The sequence below is a fragment of the Hemiscyllium ocellatum genome, chromosome 15 (assembly GCF_020745735.1).
Source record: "Hemiscyllium ocellatum isolate sHemOce1 chromosome 15, sHemOce1.pat.X.cur, whole genome shotgun sequence".
NCBI classification, from domain to species: domain Eukaryota; kingdom Metazoa; phylum Chordata; class Chondrichthyes; order Orectolobiformes; family Hemiscylliidae; genus Hemiscyllium; species Hemiscyllium ocellatum.
The window spans coordinates 49,850,886-49,874,913 of NC_083415.1; the positions used below are offsets into that span (position 1 = coordinate 49,850,886).

The 24,028-nt window shown below is 40.9% G+C and overlaps 1 protein-coding gene across 2 annotated transcripts in view; it reads left to right on the forward strand.

The window, feature by feature from the left end:
- The window catches only part of lama5 (laminin, alpha 5), a 299,172-nt gene that overhangs the window by 168,431 nt on the left and 106,713 nt on the right, over positions 1 to 24,028 (forward strand). The window contains exons 21-27 of one of the 2 annotated variants that reach the window (XM_060836449.1): positions 395 to 494; positions 2,162 to 2,318; positions 3,295 to 3,427; positions 6,457 to 6,599; positions 13,731 to 13,837; positions 16,006 to 16,159; positions 16,888 to 17,051. In XM_060836449.1, the coding sequence (XP_060692432.1) occupies positions 395 to 494; positions 2,162 to 2,318; positions 3,295 to 3,427; positions 6,457 to 6,599; positions 13,731 to 13,837; positions 16,006 to 16,159; positions 16,888 to 17,051 (958 nt within the window). Of the gene's footprint in view, positions 1 to 394; positions 495 to 2,161; positions 2,319 to 3,294; positions 3,428 to 3,695; positions 3,826 to 6,456; positions 6,600 to 13,730; positions 13,838 to 16,005; positions 16,160 to 16,887; positions 17,052 to 24,028 lie in introns of both variants that reach the window. The other variant, XM_060836450.1, reaches the window with a different exon arrangement.

Below are 24,028 nucleotides of genomic sequence, written 5' to 3' on the forward strand. Positions count from 1 at the left end.
CCATCATTCTTATATCAAACCTAGATCTTATCTAGTGGGAGGAAATGTCTTGAGTATCTCCCATTGACAATTTGATCTAGAGCCCCAATTTGTTGTGGCACATTTACTTATAACTCTCTCTGTGTTGTCAACTTTCAGTCACCAAAATGTGATCTGTTCTGACGAATGCAGCCTATGGCAGTCACGTTCAGTGTTCTATAACTTGGATGAACCTGGGAAAGTAAGGGGCTAGGAGCTAAAATTCAGTCAAGTTCGTAGTAGGCACCATTACAATAGATAGACTTGCAATGTGGTTGTGATTGTCAGACACACTTCTCAACAAGCATTCTGTTTTATTGAGTATCACTTTCAAGCTTCACAAACATAACCATCTTAATTGTTCTTTTGCCTGTAGGCTGCCAGTGTGATATAGGAGGCTCAGTGGGTAGTGCATGTGCTGACCGATCAGGAAGTTGTCAATGCAGACACAATATCGAAGGACGTACATGCAACCAGTAAGAACCAGAACCATAGCTGTTATATTCCAATTGCTGTCTAGCCATCTCCTTTCAATGTTGAGTACAATTTAGGTTTTAGTGGTAAATTATTCGATGTATGTTTTAACTGGTGCTCATACCAGGTACTGTGCATGCTGGTGTTAATTCTAATGATCGCTCAATCTGTGAGCCAGTTGTCTTCACATCTCATCAAATGAATAATGGCACAAAGACCATTAACTACATCTCAACCTTGGTAACATACTGCTCTATTGCCACAATTTATTAATGAGGTACTTTCTTTTACTATTTGAGTTTATGTTCACTCTCCTTTTTCACTGGAAGTGATGGCATTCTATTTTAGCCCAAATGACACATTCATTCATGTTTTTAAGGCTATTCTGCAAATTACTATTAACAATCCAGATGGAATAAGTTACTGTGCAGTATCTAATGTCTTGAACCCATTGGCATTGATCTGATCAGTCACACAGGAAAGGTTAAGATGAGGCCACAGGGAAAATTTGGAAGGCAAGAAATAGAAAGATTTGCATTTGTATTGCACTTTTCATAATGACCAATCACATTCCATGCCTTAAAGCTAATCAAGTACTTTTTGAAATATAAACACTATTGTAGGAAATGTAGCAAACTCCCATAAACAGCAGTGTAGTTTTTGCCAGATGATTGTTTTTTTTGAGATGTTGATTGATGAATTGATTATCCAGAATATAAGGATATCGCTCCTGTAAACCTTAACCTGAGAGAGCCGATGAAGCCTTGGTTTAAGATCTCATCTGAAAGCTGGCACCTATAACAGTGCAGGCCTCTCATGTTGCTGTACAAGAGACTCAGTACTTTTCACAGCCACCAATCCCCTTTGTGTTAAAATTATTGATTAACGTCACCTATTAGCATTTATAAACTCAAGGAAATACAGCTCCAACACCCCTCAACCTCCCCCTCATAATTTAGCCCTTGTGTTCAAAAACCTTTGTGGCTGTCTTGTTTTGCGATGTGTTCTATTCTTCAATCATTGTCTCTTTTAAGTAAAATTGTTCATTTGTCTGCCCCTTCAAGTGGAATTTGGGAGCCCACTTTGATGTATTTATCTTCACATTTGATTTTTCTCTCCATTTGTTGGCTTTTCCAACATTTAAAAATTTATTTTTCCAATTTTACCCTTAAACTATAGGCTGATGCTCAAAGAAAAGTAGGCCTGAAAAAGAGAAAAGGTAGAAACAAATAGCCAGAGGTAAGAAAATCCCTTAACCTTGGGCAGCACAGTGGCTCAGTGGTTAGCACTGTTGCCTCAAAGCACCAAAGACCCAGGTTTGATTCCACCCTCGGGTGACTGTGTGGAGTTTGCATATTCTCCACGTGTGCACATAGGTTTCCTCCCACAGTCCAAAGATATGCAGGTTGGTGGTTTGGCAATGCACATAGTGTCCAGGGATATGCAGGCTAGGTGGATGAGCCATGGGAAGTGCAGGGTTACAGCGATAATATAGGGGGAGTGGGTCTCGGTGGGATGCTGCTCAGATGGTTGGTGTGACTCAATGGGCTGAATGGCCTGCTTCCACACTGTAGGGTTTCCATGATTCTAATTCCTCTGCAATCTAGATCTGAACCAATGTCAGTAACAGGTTTTCAGTTCAAACTGTCTTGATGCATTCTGTTTTCAGAGCAAGGCCTGATCACTACTTTGCTGACCTGCATCATCTGGGATTTGAGATTGAGGATGGCACAACCCCTGATGGGAGGGCCGTTCGTTTTGGCTTTAATCCACTTGAGTTTGAAAACTTTAGCTGGAGGGGTTATGCGCAGATGTCTCCAATTCAGGTAAATGAGAAGAATTTAGACTTGATTGGGCAGTTAGTACTTTGATTAGGATGTTGCTGCTGTTTTTCACTAGCTGCCATTTTCTAAGGTTCATCTCTCTCTCCTTTGTTCTCACTGAGAATCTTTGCCATTTCAAAAGCGGCTCTGGAGTGGGTGAGACACTGTGCATGTTTTCATCCATGTCTTTTGAAACTCTCCACCACCCACTATAACAGAAATTTGACATAGAGAGAGTTATGTTAAAACACTGGGGAGTGGTTGGAAAAATTACTATCCCATGAGTCAGTTTAAAGCCGATTTTGGAATCTCTGAATCACCCGGTAGACTAAGGAATACTTGATGCTGTATTGGAAGCTGGAAGGTCAGTTTCACTACTCAGCATTGATAAGCACAAAAGAAAATTAAGAAACAAGCTATCAAATGAAAGTCTTTAGAAAATACTTGCTACAAGTGAGAGACAAAATCATTTTGTCTTAACTCAGCCATTACTTCTGACCTGCTCTCCAGATCTTGAGTCTCAAATCTCTGTGCTGTTGTAGTCATGTTGTCATCCTTTTCCCACTGTTCCTCCTATTTATGACAACGAGTGTTTGCCTTATAATAGATCCTTTTATGTTTTTTATTGTATTCATGAAATATCACTTGAATGATAAAATATTTCAATTTAATATTAATATTATTCAAAATGAGATTTTTGAGGAAGAACATTTATGCTATAAGTGCTTTTAACATGTATCAAATGTGTTGATGTGAGCTATTTTTGTTTGTTATTTTCTGCTTAAGATGTACTAATTAAAACTGACCTAGTGGCTATTCCACAATGTGACGTTGATGCAGAGTTGGAATTTATTTATTTTTAACTTGTTTTATTAACAGCATGCTTTGTGTAGTTGGGCTGCTGGCTTGTAGAATTGTTGCTTTGCTGAGGTGGTGGAATTAAATATCATGCTTCCCATCCACTTCTCTTCCCCACCAGCCTAAGGTAGTTGTGACTGTCAATGTGACTTCCCCTGACCTGTTTCGCATTGTCTTCCGCTATGTGAACCGCGGATCTACTGATGTGAAAGGAATGGTCATGGTCAGCGAAATAAGTCTTGAATGTGGGAACTGTAAGTGGCTTTTCGACCTATCTTTACATAATATACCTTTGCTTATGATTCACCCCTTTCTGCAAGTCTTACGATTAGCTCCAGTATACAGTTGGCATTGCTTGTAGGTGTGAATGAGGCTAACATGCTTTGCAGCTGGATTTCCTCCCCCACTGCCCCACCACCAAAGTAAAGGGAGATTTTGCATCTATTGTATCAAATCTCCTTTGCTAATTGTAGTCCTAGTCACACCTATGTGCCATTGTCAAATTCCTTTTCATTTTTACAGAATAGAGTCAAAATAACGATGCATATGATGGATTCGGAGCTTTATTTGTTTCGTTTCATCTTGAGGTATATTAATGCAGGATCTGCCACTGTGTTTGGCAAAGTTACAGCTTATCAGGGACAAAGACCAGGTAAGGTTGAAGCTCCATGTGTATGAGCCTCTACAAGGTGGTGGTTAAAGTGAGTGCCTCTGTAGTGCAGTGAAACGAATCCTGTTGCTCAAAGTAATCAGCAAGTAAAAGCTCAACTGCACTGAGAACTGTCACTGACTCATAAGGCAACACTGGACTCCTTGCAACACACACACAGCTGTTGAAATCTCCTGCCCTCAAACACACCGAGACTGCTGCCAGATTCTCTTTACTCCTCTCCCCCCAGTTATAGATGTGGTACCAGACATTCCTTCTGCACTCTCCTTAAGGAGCTGACATTGGACCCTCCTTTTATTCTCCTACTTTTTCTCCACCTCCCACTCAGCTGGCAATTTGGAAGGTACAGACCCCATTGCTGGACCTGTCCATCGTCTGATGACCAATTTACAAAAATGTAACATGAAAGCCCAAATCTCATTTGTGCAAATTAACCACTGAATTTGTAGTGGGATTGGGAGGATGGTGCTGCAGAAGTACAAGCACTCGATTAACATAGCTTGCAATAATCTGTGTGTCACAATTGTGAGCATCTCCTTTGCTGTTAATAAAAATCTGCACAGATTTGTACCACTGATGTGTTATTACTGTAATGATAACAATTTAACATCAAATGCTAAAGCCCTTGGGTAGTAATATGTGGCCGTTAATGGATTAGCGTGGGTGAGAAACAATACAGCATGGCTCATTTTACTGAGTTCAAATTGTGCACGAGACTTCCTAATGGGTACACAGATGTTGAATGACAGCTGCTGTTTCTTTTTCTGGTGTCTTTTATGAGATTGAAATCTTAAAAACTGCACTGTTAGCTAATGGAAGGATGCTGAGAAACTTGAAAGGGTTTAGAAAAGACTTCCAAGGATGTTGGAGGGTTTGAGCAATTGGGAGTGGCTGAATAGACTGGGGCTGTTTTCCCTGGAGTGTCGGAGGCTGAAGGGTGACCTCACAGAGGCTTATAAAATCATGAGGGGCATGGATAGGGTAAAAGAACGGGATCTTTTCTGTGGGTGGGTCCAGAACTAGAGGGTGTAGGTTAAGGTAAAAGGAGAAAGATTTAAAAGTGAGCAAAGTGGCAACTTTTTCACTCAGAGGGTGGTGTGTGTATGGACTGAGCTGTCAGAGGAGGTGGTGGAGGCTGGTACGATTGCAACAATTAAAAGACACCTAGATGGGTACATGATTGGAAGAGTTTAGAGGGAGATGGGCTGAATGCTGGCAAATAGGACTACATTAATTTAGGATATCTGGTTGGCATGGACGAGTTGGACCGAAGGGTCTATTTCCATGCTGCATAACTCTGTGACTGCATAGTAGACAGCAATTAGGAGCACCAACACTCTGATTTACATCTGTCAAGTCAGAGTAGCTGAGGGCATTATTCCTGTCAAATGAGTTAGCTCAATGTCGTTTTGGATTGGAGCCTGGGGCTGGATAGTTTGTTTGTATTATCTTGAATTCTATTAACTACTACCGATTTAGGGTAGGTTATAGGAGAAATGCGGGGTTCAAATTGATTTGCACTTCCTTTTATAATAATAAATGAACACCTAGAATGCCAGACTGTCTTGGCTCGTCTCCCATCCTTTACACCATGTAGTCTTTAATCTGCTGTCGGTGCCCCATCCTCCAGTAGATCCTGTTTACCCATCAGCCCTGTGCTCACTAACTGTCAATCGCTCCCAATATCCCAAGTTTGAATGCTCAACCTCATGTTTTAAGTTTTTCATCAAATCTCTTTTCCCTTCTTCCTGATGTTTGACCCGAAACTCTAGCTTTCTACTCTGGTTCCATTTGCTCAAACCTTTGGTCAACCCTCCTAATATCTCTTGTTTAACGTGTATTTTATTTTGTTACATGTCTGTGAAGTACCTTGTAACCTATTTCTACATTAAGCTCTTTACGGCAATGTAAATTATTACTGTCTGATGCCTAATAATAACATCCATCGGAAGATGTCCTGATTTAACCATGAATATTTTAGTAAATAAAACCTTGGTACAATATCCAATTCTATACACTAGGGTAAATACAAAATATTCAAACCTCAGGTGCAGTACAGAGAAGAGCTTTTAACATTGATCCAAGTGTTAAAAGACTCAGTTATCTTGAAAGGCTTGCAAAAAAGTGGTTGAGAATTATGTAAGCATTACAGATTAGGTAAATTCGGAACATTAAACTAAATTAACACAGTAAAAAGGAAACTGTAGCATTGATATCCGGAAGACCTATTCACAGGAAGAATGAGCAACAGATGTAAAGGACTCTCAAGTAGTATAATGAGGGCGATAATCTGGGACACTTGTAGATGGATGTGGTGCAATGGCCCAAATGGCTTCCCTTTTCTGTAGCTGTATAATGTAGGAACTAAAACAAATAGCTGACTGTGTTGCACCACAATGCATAACACCAGCTGAACGTTCGCAGGAGTTTCCAACAACTATCTGTGACATCCTTGCTAAATTCAGCAGCTGTACAATTCAACTGTCAAAAAGGCTCCCATGGTTGTACTAGATTTTTGTTAAATAAAATATTACTCCAGCCTTTTCTTCGTAGTGAACAGTATTTCTGTAATGTATTGGGAAATAATGTTAAGTTTTGTGTCTTGGTGCCCAGGTTCTGAACAGACAAAGCAGATCATTTTTGCCCCCAGCACAGAGCCAACCTTTGTCACTGTGCCACAGAATACATTTGTGGAACCGTTTGTGCTGAATCCTGGGGCGTGGTCGGTGATCATCGAAGCAGAGGGAATCCTCTTGGTAAGAATCATTTGCGCTGGGCTTCACGTGTAGGAACAGAAGCTGTGGGTTACGCTGCTGAACTTCTTTGGGGAAAGATCCTAATTTGGGTAGTGACTGATGCATGTGGTTAGGTATGCATCATGTACTCTCTTGATGTTAAAAAGTATTTTTGCTACCCTGCAGTGCACACTATTCAATTCATACAAATTCAGTAAATGTTTTGGGTGGTTGTGCAATTTGGAAAATCAAAAGAAAACACTGTACTATAGAGAAAGCAGGGGACCGTAGCATTGAGACAGATGACCTTGAATCATAGTGCAGGACCCAGGAGCTGTGTGGCCTACACTTCCTACTACATGGAGTACAGTTAGCAGATCGGGGCTCCACACCTGACGAAAGATATATTTGTCTTGGAGGGAGTACAATGTAAGTTTACAGGAATGATACCTGGACTTCAGGGATCAATTTATGAGGAGAGGTTATAAAAATTAGGCCCATTTTCTCTAGAATTTAGAAGTTTAATGGGTAATCCGATTGAAATCTTCAAGATATTAGCAGGGAAAAAGCAGGGTAAATAAAGATAAAGTATTTCTACTGATTGGGGATTCTAGAGTTAAGGTGCATAGTCTGCAAATTAGGGCCGTAATCTGCAAATTAGGGCCAGACCATTCAAGAGCATTGTTAGAAAGCACTTTTACACACAAAGGGTGGTAGAGGTTTGGGACCTCTCTTTGACAGATAGCATTTGGTGCGGGATCAGTTGTTAATGTTAAATCTGAGATAGATACGCTTTGCTTTAAAAAAAGGTATTTGGGACTATGAGTCAAAGGTCAAGTATATGGCGTTAGGCCATAGGGCAGCCATGTTCTCATTAAAAGGTGGAATAGACTCGAGGGACTGAATGGCCTACTCCTGTGTGTATGTCTTGTACATTCCTATTTGGTCCATGGTTTCTGGGTTCATGATGATTTAAGGAATCCTTCACTAAACAAATTAGTGATAGTCAAAGTTTGAGAGATAACACAGTTAAAAACACAAAATTTGCAGCAGGACCATCAGCTCCAACATTTCAGATGTAAAACAATTGTCATAACTGCTGCATCAGAATCTTCATTATGTGTTGACCTAATATTACGTATTTATTGGGGCAAGGAGGTAGTATCAAAGAGAAACTAAGCTAAAAAAAATTATATAAAGCCATTTTTACACATAAAGTCACTACTGTACCTTCCACTTGCCAGAGGTCACATGTCAAGATAATTTTCATTTTATTTGGAAATGGTTGCTGAGACAACATTGGTTTCTGAGTGTCCAATTACCCTGAATGCTGCAGATCTGAATCAAGCACTGAGAATATTGTGAAGAGGAGTTATACTGGATTTGAAACATTAACTGTGCTTTCTTCCCACTGATGCTGCCAGACCTGCTGAGTTTCTCCTGCATTCTCTCTTTGTTTCAGGTTACATTATTTGGCTTTTCAGTCGGTCATAGGGTGAGGGCAGGGCAGATGAATAGCAAAGGGCCATTGTGAGCTGGCAGTGGACTGCAGTGATGAACTTTAATCTACACCGGCCATAAACATTTAAAAATAAGATTTGCACTTCATCTTGGGCCCTTTCCGGTCTCTGAAAAGGATGACATAGCTAGTTAGGTTATAAATCTAACCTTTAGTAAACTATTGCCTCGTGCTATCTTTGCTTCATGCTGGTGAATCTGCAGCTGGAATCTTCAAATAAGCACCGTGGCCTTGACTTGTGTTTGCAAAGAGACTAACACCAAATGCCATTAAATAAATCCTTTGCAGCTTCATAAAGACATTATGACTTCAGGTTCTATACTTTGGTGGACTGAAATGGAAAATGATATTTATGAAAACCCTTTGGATTCTCCTTAACTCTATTTCCAAAGCTATCTCATGTCCCCTTTTTGCCCTCCTGATTTCCCTCTTAAGTATACTCTACTGTCTTTATACTCTTCTAAGGGTTCACTCGATCTATCCTGTCTATACCTTACATATGCTTCCTTCTTTTCTTAACCAAACCCTCAAATTCTTTGGTCATCCAGCATTCCCTATACCTACCAGCCTTTCCTTTCACCCTGATAGGAATATCCTTTCTCTGGATTCTCGTTATCTAATTTCTGAAGGCTTCCCATTTTCCAGCCGTCTCTTTACCTGCGAACATCTGCCCTCAATCAGCTTTCGAAAGTTCTTGCCTAATACCATCAAAATTGGCTTTCTCCGATTTCAAACTTCAACTTTTAGATCTGGTCTATCCTTTTCCATCACTTTTTAAATCTAATGGAATTATGGTCGCTGGCCCCAAAGTGCTCCTCCACTGACACCTCAGTCACCTGCCCTGTCTTATTTCCCAAGAGTAGGTCAAGTTTTGCACCTTCTGTAGTAGGTACATCCACATACTGAATCAGAAAATTTTCTTGTCCACACTTAACAAATTCCTCTCCATCAAAACCCTTAACACTATGGCAGTCCCAGTTGATGTTTGGCAAGTTAAAATCCCCTACCATACCACCCTATTATTTTTACAGATAGCTAAGATCTCCTTACAAATTTGTTTCTCAATTTCCCTCTGATTATTAGGACATTTATAATACCATCCCAATAAGGTGATCATCCCTTTCTTATTTCTCAGTTCCACCCAAATAATTTCCCTGGATGTGTTTCCAAGAATATCCTCCCTCAGCACAGATTAATGCTATCCCTTATCAAAAATGCCACTCCCCCTCCTCTCTTGCCTCCCTTGCATTAAGCTGCCAGTCCTGCCCATCCCAGAGCCATGTTTCTGCAATTCTTATGATATCTCAGTCCCATGTTCCTAACCATGCCCTGAGTTCATCTGCCTTCCCTGTTCTGCCCCTTGAAATAAATGCAGCTTAATTTATTAGTCCTACCTTGTCCCTGCCTGCCCTGACTGTTTAACTCGTTTCTGTTTTCAACTGTACCAGCCTCCGGTTGATCTCTTTCCTCACTATCTCCCTGGGTCCAAGCCCCCACCTCCCATCTTACTAGTTTAAATCCTCTCGAGCAGCTCTAGCAAATTTCCCTGCCAGTATATTAATCTCCTTCCAATTTAGGTGCAATCCGTCCTTCTTATACAGGTCACTTCTACCCCAAAAGAGATTGCAATGATCCAGAAATGTGAATAATTCTCTGATACACCAGCTCCTCAACCATGCATTCATCTGTTCTATCCTCCTATTCCTGCCCTCACTAGCTCGTAGCACTGGGAGTAATCCAGATATTACTACTCTTGAGAACCTCCTTTTTAAATTCCTGCCTAACTCTCTGTAATCTCTTTTCAGAATCTCAACCTTTTCCCTTCCTATGTCATTGGTTCCAATGTAGACAATGACCTCTTGTTGGCCCCTCTCCCCATGAGAACATTCTGCACCCTCTCTGAGACATCCTTGATCCTGGCAGCAGGGAAGCAACACACCATTGTGATTTTTCGCTGCTGGCCACAGAAACATCTGGCTGTACCTTGGACTAGAAAATCCCCTAACACAATTGATCTCTTGGAACCCGACATACCCCTCATTGCATTAGAGCCAGTCTCAGTACCAGAAATCTGGCTGTTTGTGCTACGTTCCCGTGAGAATCCATCACCCCCTACGTTTTCTAAAACAGCAAACCTGTTTGAAATGGATATAGCCACAAAAGACTCCTGCACTAGCTGCCTACCTCTCTTCCTTTCCTGGAGTTAACCCATCTATGTGACTGTATCTGAGACTTTCCCCCTTTTTTTATAACTGCCATCCATCACATACTGTTGCTGTTGAAAATTCCTCATTGCTTCTAACTGTCTCTCCAACCGATCTATTCAATCTGATAACATTCACAACCAACAGCATTCATGTCAGATGTAATCCGCAATAACGCTTAAACTCTCTTTAAACTCCCACATCTGACAAGAAGCACATATCACTGTACTGAAGACCATTTTTGCTCCTTCACAATCTACAGACCCAGAAAATAACACCGTCTTATTCCTCTACAAACACTGCTCCAGATGAAATTAGTAGTTATGACTCATATTTTAAGTTTAATCAAGAGATGTGTCTCCAAAAACACATAATCAAGAAATAACTCACTCTACTCACTACTGCAGACTTTCTGTAGGCCACACTTAACTTATCTGCTTCTGTGCTGTGAACTTCACCCAACAGTTCCTCCAAGATCAGTTGTGAATTTCACTGCTTGTTAATTTTCCCAGACGCACTCCTATGTCCAGTGATACATGAATTCAAACAGCAAAGGCAGTATCAGTTTCTTTCTCTCTCTCTCTCCTGCACTAACCTAACCATGTGCTTCCTTTGTCTGTTCTTCTCCCTTTTAAAACTGCTTTTGTTTTGACCTTTTTTCCCCCAAGTTCCAAAACGATGCAACAGCGTAAAAAAACAGTAATTGCTGCTCCTGGAATTCAAAGAAGTCACCTCCAGCACCTAAAATACCTCAAAAAAGGAGTAGTTGTTACAATCAGAAATGGTGTCTGTGTGTGTGTTGGGGCAGGTAGGAGAAGCAGGTTTAAACAGAAGTTAGAGTTTTACTAGTGGAGATAGATCATGAAGGTGACTGCTGTTTACCTGTGACTAGAAATGACATATTTGTCATAAATAGTGGTTCTTGTAAGTGCAGGTGCCTGGTAAGTGTTTTATTTTAAATTGATTCGAACGGATGGGTAAATTGGGGACTCTGTGTGCTTTGATTAAATCTTTTGTAGTGACCCCAGGAGGAATGGGGCTTGAGAACCAGTGCTCTTTCCAGAGTGGCTTGTAACATTATGGTGGTGGTGTGGCGTTCCGGTGGAGGCTGCAGAAACAATTTGGGGTTTGGAAAATATGTGTCACAAGGCTGAACTTGTACATATGAAAATCTTTACCAACAAGATCTGTTATTTTAATTAAAAAGATATTTTAATGATTCCTCTTCTCCTCCAGCTGGTTTACTTAGGGGTTCCTACAGAAGCATCTAACCAAGGATATGGCCAATGTTGATTTGGCTATCAGACAAATCCATAACAACATCAAGTGAAGACTCTGTTGATCTGCCAAAGAGATGACACTTAAACGCTAACTTGCTCAAAGCTTGCCAGCTTGCTTCACTTATGGGAAAATAAAGGCTCTTTGCCAATTCAGGCAAAGTTCCAAAGCCAAGATTTCTAGTTGAAAGTGTTCATATTAACACGTCGTAGCCACCACACATTCTCCTTCAGCCTTGGATGGCACCATTTTGCCTTTTGCCAAATTCACCGTTACATTTAGATCTGAGCTGTTGCAACATCCAGCTTCAATTAATTATTTGCTTTAAGGTTAGTTGCACAAAATATTCCTTTCCAAAACTATCCCCTTGAATATCGCTTGTTTGTAATTACTTGCTGCTTTAGCTACAACTCCGTTTCACATTTAGAATTTACTGATTAGTTTGTAAATAGCTTGGGAGGGGCAACTGCTCAAAATCCAGTGGTCCAAGATTTTGGGTACAAATCATAAAATACTGACACACACAACCTCTCAACAAAAACAACTTAAGAAGATCAAAATTTAAGAAAGTTTTACCTTGCCAGTAAGGTGCAATATTTGACTTCAGCCTCTGTTTGGCTCAAAGCCTGAATTTTAAACTTGGCATAACTTGCTCTTGTTAAAATTCCATTTTACTGTCTATAGCTCTTTACCAATTAAATGTTACTTTTTGGATTTTTGATGCTGCATTTGTGGTAATGTAGTGGGCAGGATAACTATTTTACTGTTCCATAATTTACACTGGCATTAACCCTACTGCAGTCAGAACAGTTCTGCTTCTCTTTATGACTGTTTCGCATTGTCTTAGGATCGGTTGCAAGTGCTGGCTTGCATTAATGAATAAAATCAAAGTTTTTCTCCCATGCCATAAGTGGAGAGCGTGGCATTGCTAAGTGGAGCCTTCATCCCAGACTTGGCTCTGAAAGTCATGAAAAAGGCATTCAACTGAAGCTTGTGACAAAGTGGCTCCCTTAAAATGACAGATTGTCATCACAGACTGAAAAAGAAGACAATCTGGAGACAGAAGCAATTTTTAAAAAATGAGAGTTAACCAAGTAACAATTTAACAATTATAATTTTTTCTATTAGCTTGATGACATGCGTGACACGAAAGACTACTCTCTTCATGAAAAAGTCATTTGGCAAGATTTTTTGAAGGAAGAAAAAATATTTTCTATTATCTTTACTGAATTAATTTTAAATTAATGTAAAAGATGGGCTTGTTTTCACTGGAGTTGAGCAGAGTGAGGGGTGACACTGACTGAAGTGTGTAAGATCCAAAATGCTGTCAATAAGATGGATCTTGGAATCCTTACAGTGTGGATGCAAACCATTCAGCCAGTCAAGTCCACATTGACTCTCCGAACTGCCCAGATCCACATTCCTAACCTTATCCCTGTGTTACCCTGCATTTCCCATGGCTAATCCACCTGAGCTGCACACCCCTGAACACTCTGGGCAATTTAGCAAGGCCAGTTCATCTAACCTGCATATCTTTGAACTGTGGAAGGAAACTGGAGCATCTGGAGGAAACCTACACAGACACAGGGAGAATGAACAAACTCCACACAAACAGTTGCCCATGGGTAGAATTCAACAGTTGTGGGCAGCACGGTGGCACAGTGGTTAGCACTGCTGCCTCACAGCGCCTGAGACCCGGGTTCATTTCCCGACTCAGGCGACTGACTGTATGGAGTTTGCACGTTCTCCCCGTGTTTGCGTGGGTTTCCTCTGGGTGCTCCGGTTTCCTCCCACAGTCAAAAGATGTGCGGGTCAGGTGAATTGGCCATGCTAAATTGCCCGTAGTGTTAGGTAAGGGGTAAATGTAGGGGTATGGGTGGGTTGCACTTCGGCGGGTCGGTGTGGACTTGTTGGGCCGAAGGGCCTGTTTCCACACTGTAAGTAATCTAATCTAAGTAATCTAATCTAATCAACCTGGGTCCCTTGTTTTAAAAAAGGTGCACTTGTGAAAATTGCTCGAGGTTGAGAGGGAAGTGTTTTGAAAATTAACGTGTTGTTTCAAAGATATGCAGTAATATTATTGAGGAAAGAGCAAATACAAAAATGCAATGTTACTCTTGTACAGAGGCTCACAGTTACTTTATCTTGCAGGATTACCTTGTCCTTCTACCGAGTGCTTACTATGAAGCACCAATCCTTCAGCTCAAAGTGACTGAACCCTGCACCTATACAATAAACCCTGAAGACACCACTCAAAAGTTAGTATGACATGAGAACCGATGCATTTTTGTTGAACAACCTTTTGGCACTTTTTCTGACCTGGTTGCTGTGCTGCTGTTTTCTGCACAGCAAGATCCAATTATCCAGCTTCAATCCTGAGTGTCGGACAGTAATGGGATATGAAAATATTGGAAATGAAAAGCATTGACTATGGATTTCACAATCTGACTTTACTCCATTTTTAAAGTTTAGAAATTAATGTTCTGAAATTAGTGGATAAATCTTTAACATATTAAAGGTCTGATTTCTTTTAGATATTATTTAGCCTGCTGTTTCAACACTGGCACTAACCCATTTATTTTAAACCATTAACATCTGTGTATGAAGGTCTGTCAATATTGCTAGACTAAAGTGTACCTTGTGTCATTTTTCTGGAGTTCATAGTAACAGGAATTGGTTTTCCTCACCTCTTTTTTGTTTCGAAAATGTGCAAAGTAAGGTGGAAAAGTTTACTGTAATAGGTTGGCAAAATAAAACTACCATTTTCCTGGGGCTGGGCTTGGAATGGAATTGTCATAAGGTGGATTGGGCAAGCTGTAAAATTTGGCTCTATCTGGCAGTCCATAAGAGATGTAATGCAGGATTCTGCAGGGATATCTTTGAATTGTGCGATGGGAGAATGTGGGTATAGAGTGGAGAGGAGTAATGAGAAGGCTAGTTTACCTGCTGTGGTTACTGTCCACGTGAGAATAATTTTCAAAGCAATCACGTGCTTACATAATCTGAAAGTAAAGTTGTGCTGCTGAACTAGCTGACCAAACCTGTAAGTGGCAGGCTTCCCAGGGAATGACTGACCCATGCTCATTTCACCTATGAAAAGATCTTGCAACTTCTGCAACCCCAAATGTGAAACACCCAAAGCAATGGTTGTGTGGACAGCATATCATTAGCTTAGTGTTTAAACAGATAGGGAAGAATGAGAAATACACTTTTCTGTCAGGAAATAATCCTCTTAACTCAAGTTAAGATTTCCTGGAATTGAATAGTTTCCAAAATAGTTCTGCTATGAAAACACAGACAGCACAGCACCTTCAGGGCTGTCAAACCAGCTTTGAATGCACTGCCTGTGTTTAGCAGCTGAACCATTCTGGAGGCATAGGATGAACAATATGATGATCTCAACAGTGAATAGAATTTACATTCTCCAAAAATGTCCCGATATAGTATCTGTCTTCTACGTTGAGCGCGAAGAACTCTACTGCCCTTACACTTTAAGAAAAGTTGTTTTTACTTGATGGCATTTTGAAACCCCTTGTTCTGGTTTAGATTTTCTGACCAGTAGAAAATGGACAATGTATATTCAGCATTAATATATTCCCTGGCCGTTACTTTAGGCTCATACCAGCAAAAAAGTGTTGATCTGTTGCAGGATCCTCCCAAGTTAGTACTTTTAACTGCCCCACATTAGGCAGATTTGATCCTGTAAAGTTGTATTACTGACATGACACAACATTTTTACCTTCCATACTCGGGGGATGTAGGCACCCATGAAAAGGCAAACATTTATTGCTCAACTTCAATTGCCTTTCAGGGGATAGTGAGCTGTCTTCTTGCAAATTATGGCTTATTACACAATTTCAGAGAGCAGTTGAGAGTCAGCTGTATCCCCTTGTTGTGGGTCTAGAGTCACATAAAGCACCGACTGACTAAGGATGGCATATTTATGTTGCATAGTGGGATTAGTGAACCAGGTGGGTTTTACAACAATCTGGTAGTTGTATGGACACCACTGAACATTTTGTTCCAAATTAAGTTAGTTGAAGTTAAATTCTCAAGCTGCTAGAGTGGGATTTGAAGTTGTGCCTCTGGATACATGGTCTACGCTTCTGGATTATCAATCCTCTTAAGATAAGCACCATGCTATCATATCTAATACAATCTTCTTCATGAGTCATTGCAAAGCGCCCTCACATCTGTATGCTCAAATGCAACTTAGGTTTGAGATTTCTTCTGCCAAAGGGTTTACATTGAAAAAGCTACATTGCTCTACTGTCTACACAAAAATTTAACTCTTCCATTTTGTGCCAATACCTAAAATAACAAATACTCTTTAGGGAAATTGAAGTGTCAAGTGACATTTGCTTCGCTTTTGAAGGATGGTTTAACTGTGAATTCTACCTGATGGGATTCATCTATTTTTCCACAGTTGTTTGATGTACAGGCACTTACCCCTGGATGGCTTCCCCTCAATCATGGCTGCAGAAGGCATGTGTGCCTTTGACAACTATCTCCATAGCCAGTGTCAGGTGGTGCAGCTCACTCCAAGACATCCATCAATGGTTCTCCTCAATGCTGAGCAGGTTTGTAAAATGCTGAAAAGAATAGCAAGGGATGCAAGTGAAAAAGCATATGCCTGAAATGTTTCTCTGCACAGTTTCAGAGTGATTTAACCTAGTTTAACGAAACCAGTTAACAACTTCACATAACTTAGGCAGAGACAATTTGTTGACAAACAGGATATCATTCATCTGCAAATATGGCACAGAATAATTACAATAATATTAACCATCATGTTATTTTTGAAATCATCCTTTTGACCTGTTTTCCCCTGTGTTGGTTTATTTTACATTTTTCTCAATTTCATGGATGGACCAGTTTAACAAGTGATTCTTTCAGTGGCAGAACTATGGTGGAGACTGCTCTCCTCTTGTTGTGTGCCTCTGACTAACACTTTGCAGTCTCTGTGCTAAAGGATTATGTCAGTCTATCACACTTAGCCAGACCATCATGTCATTTAGCTGTGGTTTTATCATCTGACTGCTTGATCTAATACCATTATTTTCAGAACCTAGAAGCTGCTCACTTGACTCCTGAATACATTTTATTTTTCAAAAAAAATGGTTTGTTTTGCTCCTCTTGTTATTATCGTCTGTCTGCCTTCTTTGATGATGAACCTTTTTGTCTGTGGAGTAGAGTGTTTTTGTTCCTATTTCCTGACTTTTCCTTTTAAATGCATTTGTATTTAATTAATCTGGAAGTAACTTTGATCTGCAACAGATGTCATTGTCTAATGTCGTTATTTTTCAAGGTTAATGTGCAGTTGATGATGAGGGTTCCACATTCAGGCACCTACGTGGTGCTGATTGAATATGCAACTGAGACAGATCCAGGCCAAAGTATCAGTGTCCGTATGAATGCTTTAGGAGGCCAACAGCAACCAGACACCATCAGACTGAATTATTGCAAATATAGGTAAGATGGTTGGACTATCTGAGACCTGACAAAAGCAGTTCAATTTGTTTTGTTATTGCAAAATACCACGGATGCTGGTGATTTGGAATAAAAACAGAAACTGATGGAAAGCTTCAGATTTGTGGAGGAAAAATTATGCAGTTAACATTTCACATTCCTGAAATGTGTCATCTTTGGGACTGAAGAGAGGTTGAAATATGGATTTCAAGCTGGTGATAAACTGAGAGTGGCAGTGCGGAACACAAGGGAAGGTGAGGGATGGGTTAGAGGATGGGGAGATTAAATGCAAGATCTGGTGGAGCAAAAAAGATTTAAAAATAAGGAGGCAGGTGAAGTGGGAAGTGAGAGCAAGGTTTAAGCATTATTCGAGGAAATGAATGGGTAAGGTGGAGGTTCAGTAAATTGTTTGCTCTGTCAGCTACAGTGGATGGGGATTTCTTAGGAATGGGGATGAAGAAAAAGAAAGACCTGTCTGAATTGTGGAAGAGAGCATCATCAGAATAGAGACTGAGAAATTGGATGTCAAGTGGAGTCATTACAGAAAGCAGGCTTTGCAGAATTATAGTCAAGGTAACTGGTGGCAGTTGGTGTGAATGAATAAATGTTAACATAAATTCTACCACCAGAAGTGGGAACAGGGAAATAAAGGTTAAGGTCAGAAATGAGCCATGTGAAGGTGAGAGGAGGGTGAAAATTGAAATTGAAAGGTACCCCACAGCCGCACTTCCCATCTCAGAAATGAGACAAGTTAAAGAAGAAATTGTTCAATGAGAGCTACCTGCGGAGGGTGGTGGTTGACAGGACTTGTTCTGGCCCCCAGTAAAGGAAGATGCATATAGCCCTCAGACCATCCTCATAGTGAGGAGGTGGTCACAGAACTGGAAATTGATGAAGTAACATAAAATGACAGAAGAATCACAAACATAGGTGGGAAGCGACTGGACAGTAGGGATAGGATGGGGCAGAAGGTGATCAAGATAGGAAGAAATGAGTTCAGTGGGGCAAAAACAGGCTGAAACAATAGGTCTGCTATAGAAGTGGATAGCTAGCCAGAGGGAGGAGTCAGGTGGGAGAGAGAGTATTGGAGATGGACAAAAGAACCCATTGAGTTGGGGAAGGGTTGGTGTATGTGGGGGTTGGAGAGGGCTTTGAGGGCAAGGGAAGAAGATTTTGATGTCTTGCTGAGCCCATAGTTAATTGAAGGGGAGAGCAAAGGAATACCAATGGGTCCTTTTAACACAGATCATTCAGCATGGGAGAGTGAAAGGTCAGAAGTTATAGTGAATATACAGTGGAGAGGTGCAAATGGAAGATGAGTTTGAGTCCGAGGGAAGGGAAGCTGAGGAAGGATCCCAGAGCTGAGGATACTTAGTACTTGAAAAGTCGTCTCTGACAAATCACACATAATGTAATTTTTAGAAACTACAGAAACTGTTTTAAGAACGTACTTAGGCCTTCTGATTTTCGAGGTGTGGCTTCTCCTAAATTTTAGTCAGAAACTTCAGTGTAATTGTCTTTGTGTGAATATTTACTATTCCAACTTAGAAATAAATGAGAATGTAGTGTAATAAACTACCAGCTGCAAAAGAATTTGGGAAAGAAAAATGAGAAAATTGTTGCACACCATTGCAGTCTACTTCAAGACGCTTAATGCTAGAAATAGTTAACTTACATTTTAGAGAGGCACAGTGGCTCAGTAGTTAGCACCGCTGTCTCTCAGCCCCAGGGACCCAGGTTCAATTCCAGCCTTGGGTGGCTGTCTGTCTTTGTGAAGCTTGCACATTTACCCTGTGTCTGTCCTCTGGTTTCCTCCCACAGTCCGAAGATGTACAGGTTGGGTGGCTTGAACATTTTAAATTGCCTGTAGTGTCCAGGCATGTGCAGGCTCAGTGTTTTAGTCATAGCAAATGCAGGGTTACAGGGATAGGATGGATCTGGGTAGGCTGCTGTTCAGAAGGTCAGTGTGCACTTGATAGGCTGAATGGTCTGCTTCCACACTGTAGGTGATTCTATGATTACTTCAACTTCAGGATCCAATCCACAGTTCTCTTGTCAGTTAGGTGGAGGTGATTATCGTGGATACAAAGCTAGCTGGGTGATAGGAAATAGTGCTGTGGTCAATGGATATTTTCCAGCTGAAGGGAATTTTATCGGTTTGATCTGGATCTTGGCGCACAGGGAATAATTTCAAAGTTTGCATGTGATACTAGAAGCATTGTACACTCTGAAGATAAAAATGTAACAAACCAAGGCAACATAGACAAGTTGAAAAGTTTGAGTCGGCAGATGAAGTTCAATGTGAAAAACTGAGAGGTTGATGCTTCCTTTTACTGTGAAGCAGAACATGGAGAGACGATATACAATAGGGGTACAATAACTGGGTTGAGGGTGTGTGATGCAGGAGTGCAGTGACCTTGGTGTGTGTATATGCACACATTAATGAGGATGACAAAACAGGTGGGCAATGAGGTTATTAAAGTGTTATATTTTGGGCTTTATTAATAGGGGCATAGAATACAAGAACAAGGAGTTTATGCAAATAACTTATACAAGACACTAGTTAACTCTCATCTAGAATGGTGAGATGGGCACCAAGTATCAGAAAGATGTGACACTTTGGAGAGAAGACAGAGGGAATTTCTAACAATGGTTTCTAGGATGAGGAACTTTGACTATGAGGATTATTTAGAAAGGGTAACAGTACAGTGGCAAATAGGCACCGATTTAAAGTAATTTGCAAAAGTAGAAGTGTGATGTGAGAAAAAGAGATTTTCACACAGCAAGTGGTTCAGGTCTGGAGTCCACTGTCTGGATATGTGGTAGAGGCAGGGTCAATTGAGGCATTCAAAAGGGTAATGGTTGTAGGAAAAAGGCATTGTGTCATAACACTCCTTTGAGAGGCAGTGTAGACATGATAGGCCAAATAACTTCCTTCTGTACCACAACAAATCTTCAATTTTGGGATTCACAAAGAGAAAAAGAAATTAAAACTTGTTGAAATTTGCATCAGGCAGGATGCTCCCATATCACTGTTGAATAGAATATCCTTTATTGTCATGCGCATTCAATATAAAAGTGTACTGTCGCTCGTACATAAACGCCATTCACATTAACTTAATTTAAAAAAGATAACTTAGAGTGTCCAACTTGTCCTTCTCTGCTACTACAGCATGTCACTGCCATTGTCCCACTCCAGGCTTCCCAGCCCTACCATTGCCACTGAGAGACACATGTTGCTGGACTTGTGCTCCCCAATTCTTCAGGTCAGGAATATCGATGTTGAGTTACAGACATAATCTGTTGCCAAAAATAGGATTATTTCTTCCTTTGCTATTCAAATTGTCTGCGCAACAAAAGTGATCAGCACTGAATCCCTGTTCGATTCATTATTTTCCAAATCAGTCTGTTCAGAGATGTTATTACACACCTCCCAGAGCAGGCGTGCCTTGAACCCAGACCTCCTGGTTTAGAGGCAGGGGCACTGCTACTGCACCACAAGAACCTTGAGACTAAATATTTTATAAAGGTTCATGACTTTGTTATTTGTTAAGTCTGTGTTTTGAATTGGTTGATGCATAGAACAGATGTTTGATGCTGGTTACTAACGAGCTCCTGAAAATATTTCCCAAAAGCTGAACTTTCTCCTTGAGAGGTCTGCATCATGTCCTGATGCTATTGGTCTCTGCGGTTTATAATTGTAGGTTAACATGCATTCCTTTACCGATGTTTAGGCTGGAACGTTGACTGGTGAGCAGTTTTGAATGAATGAGTTTTGGTGTCAGCTCAATACTCATGTGGTGCAGCTAAACAAAAGATTGTGGAATATTTTAATGGGAGAACCTCATTCCAGTTGACGTTGATGGGAAGTGATGTTCAGTCTCAATCAAACCATCCCATGTAAAGGAATTAACATTTCTTGTCTCCCTTGTGGCTGTGATCCTCGTATGTTATGATCTACCTGGACTGCACGCAAAACAAAACTTTTCACTGTACTTGGGTACACGTGACAATAATAAATCAATCAAATCAAATTGTTAGATTGACTTGGCAGAAACCACATCACCATTTCTCACTCAGGCATTGTCTTCCATGTTTGGAGCTTAACGTGCGCATGTTTTAAACTAAAATGCATCAGACTTTGGTCAGGCCCTCACTATATGCTCTATAGGGATTCATAACAAATCAATTCCCTGAGGCTGTAGGGTGGGTGAACTGAGACCTCTTGGCCACCTAGCTTGTTTCAGCTAAGCAGTTGGGATCAAATCATTCTTGTGAATCTTAATAGAAAACCCCATAATCAGACTAGTCGACATGAGTAACATTACTTTCACAATTAGCTGTATGGCTAATTTCACTGATAATACAGATCCCAATGTATTAATCCTTCATTTAACGCAGCAGACCTTAGATACTCTTTTCAGACTTTTGGATCAAATTTTCTTCCATTGTCTACAAAGCGTGGGAAAAATCCAACTCGTCTGTCTTAAAGCCATGAGTTAGGGTAATCCTTTCGAAGCTGTCCTAATTGGGAGGCTGGAAGCTAAAGGGTAAGAAGCTGTGACACGGATTTGCAAAGAGCGACCTGGTAATCTGCAAAGTTTTGATTTTCAGTTCTCGGGCTGAACAAATCTGGCACGAGTTTGGATGGAACGTAAAAGGAATTTGAACCACTCATTTCTAAAGTCAACATTAGCATACTTGTGTCCATACTGAAAATTACAGATAACAGTTGGCGGTTAGCCAGATGTGCAGAGATGTGTTCACATGCGTGGGAAAGCATAAGTAACAGTCATGGAGACGTAATCCACATCAATTATTGTGCTTTGAAACTAATGGATAAATACAGCTTTTCAGTCACAATCTACATTGGGGCATATGATGATATGTGAGGCACCATTTGGGTTAGACCCTGACACTCATCATTTAAGTAAGGAGATTGGACAAGCTTTCAAAACTGGGAAGCCATAGGCAGTTTCTTCAGGACAACAGGAGCTGTAGCCTGCTGTTTCAGGTAAAGGGAGAGAAAAGACTCCTCCAACGCCCTACCATGCTTCAGTGTCATGGTCCTGTCCTTTCCTCTACCCCATGGAAGAGTCCAAACTCTCAACATTACCATTATCCACCAAGCTGGCTTGACAGCTCATTGCTTCTTTCTTAACAGGAAACTGAACCAGTCGCCAACCTCAGCCTGCCTGTGATTGTTCTCACCTTCAACTCCGCTTATTTTGTTCATGTAAAAGGGGATTGTTACAGTGCCCAAAATACCTGTTTTTTTTTTGTTTGTAGCATTTGTAGACCATTCCTATGTCCCATCCTATTCAGCAGCCCCCATCTCATTTCCCCAGTGCATTGATGACTCTATTTGAGCCACACCCTGCTCTCACTTTGAATGAGAAAATATTGTTTTCCAACGCTCTGTCACCTTCACCTAATCCATCTCTGAACTTTCGTTGAATTCCCTGTCCGCATTTCAGAACATTGTTTGTTATCATCACATCTACCCTGTATTTCCTTACACCCCACTTCCTGCGAGGACTCCATTTTCTTCTCCAAGTTTCTCTGTCTCAGTCACATTTGTTCTGTTTTGTCTTCCTTTTCTCTCAGTTGGAGACAGTGTTCTAATGATATTTTTGCTGGACCAGTAATCTTGCTCATGTTCAGGGGACCCATGTTCAAATTCCAACATGGCAGATGGTAGAATTTGAATTAAATTTTTACAAATCTGAAATTAAGAATCTGACGATGACCATGAAACTATTCTCAGGAAAAACCCGTCTGGTTCAGTAAAGTCCTTTAGGGAAGGAAATTTGCCATTCTTACCTTGTCTGGCCTACATGTGACTTCAGAACCACAGCAATGCCCTCCAGGCAATTAGGGTGGTCACTAAATGCTGGCCTACCCACCAATGCCCTAATTCTGTGACTGAATAGTAGAAACTGAGGATCCCCCCAATTGTGGTTTTAGTTTAGATTCCCTACAGTGCTGAAACAGGCCCTTCGGCTCAACAAGTCCACACCGACCCTCCGAAGAGCACCCACCCAGACCCATTTCCCTCTGACTAATGTACCTAATACTATGGGCAATTTAGCATGGCCAATTCACCTGATCTGCACATCTTTGGACTGTGGGGGGGGAAACCGGAGGATCTGGAGGAACCCCATGCAGACACAGGGAGAATGTGCAAACTTCTTACAGGTAGTCGCCCGAGGTTGTAATCGAACCCTGGTCCCTGGTGCTGTTGACTGAGACGTCCACTGCGTCCAATCTATTTCACACTCTTATGGTCTCACCTTTCTCTCTTCCAGAACCATGATAGAGATGCCCTTATTCTGACCCCTCACCTCACCAGCCTCCACATTCAATTAATCATCCTCTCCTAATTTCACCAGCTCCAGCAAGAAGCCACCATTAAGTATGTCTTCCCCACTTATTGCTTTCAGTATTCCAAACGGACTGTTACCCCATGTTCTCCACAACACCCGCTCCCTTCTGTTTGACAACTATCCATGCAAACGCATGAGATACAACACCTTTTTCCCTCCTCCCTTCGTAACATTCAAGGCTCCAAACAATCCTTCCAAGTGAAAAACTAAGCAGAACTGCAGATACTGTAAAGTAGAACCAAAACCAGAAATTGCTAGAGCAACTGAGCAAGTCTGACCTCATCTGTGGAGACAAAGCAGAGTTAATGTTTTGGCTCCAGTGACCCTTCTTCTTAATCCTTCTGCCTGCTGTCCATAGATGCTGCCAGACCTGCTGAGTTTTGCCAGCAATTTCTGTTTTGTACTGTAATATTACATCTTGTACAGTTGCAAAGTTTTAGACTGATTGAAGGATGCTCATCAATCCGTCACATTTCCACTGTATCCCTGAAAAAGGTTGTCCTTTATCCCCATAGCCTTTTAAGGGTTTCAGCTTCACATGTCTATTCAATTGCCCTTATGAAGCTCCGAAAGAATTCTGCTGCTAAGTCAGTT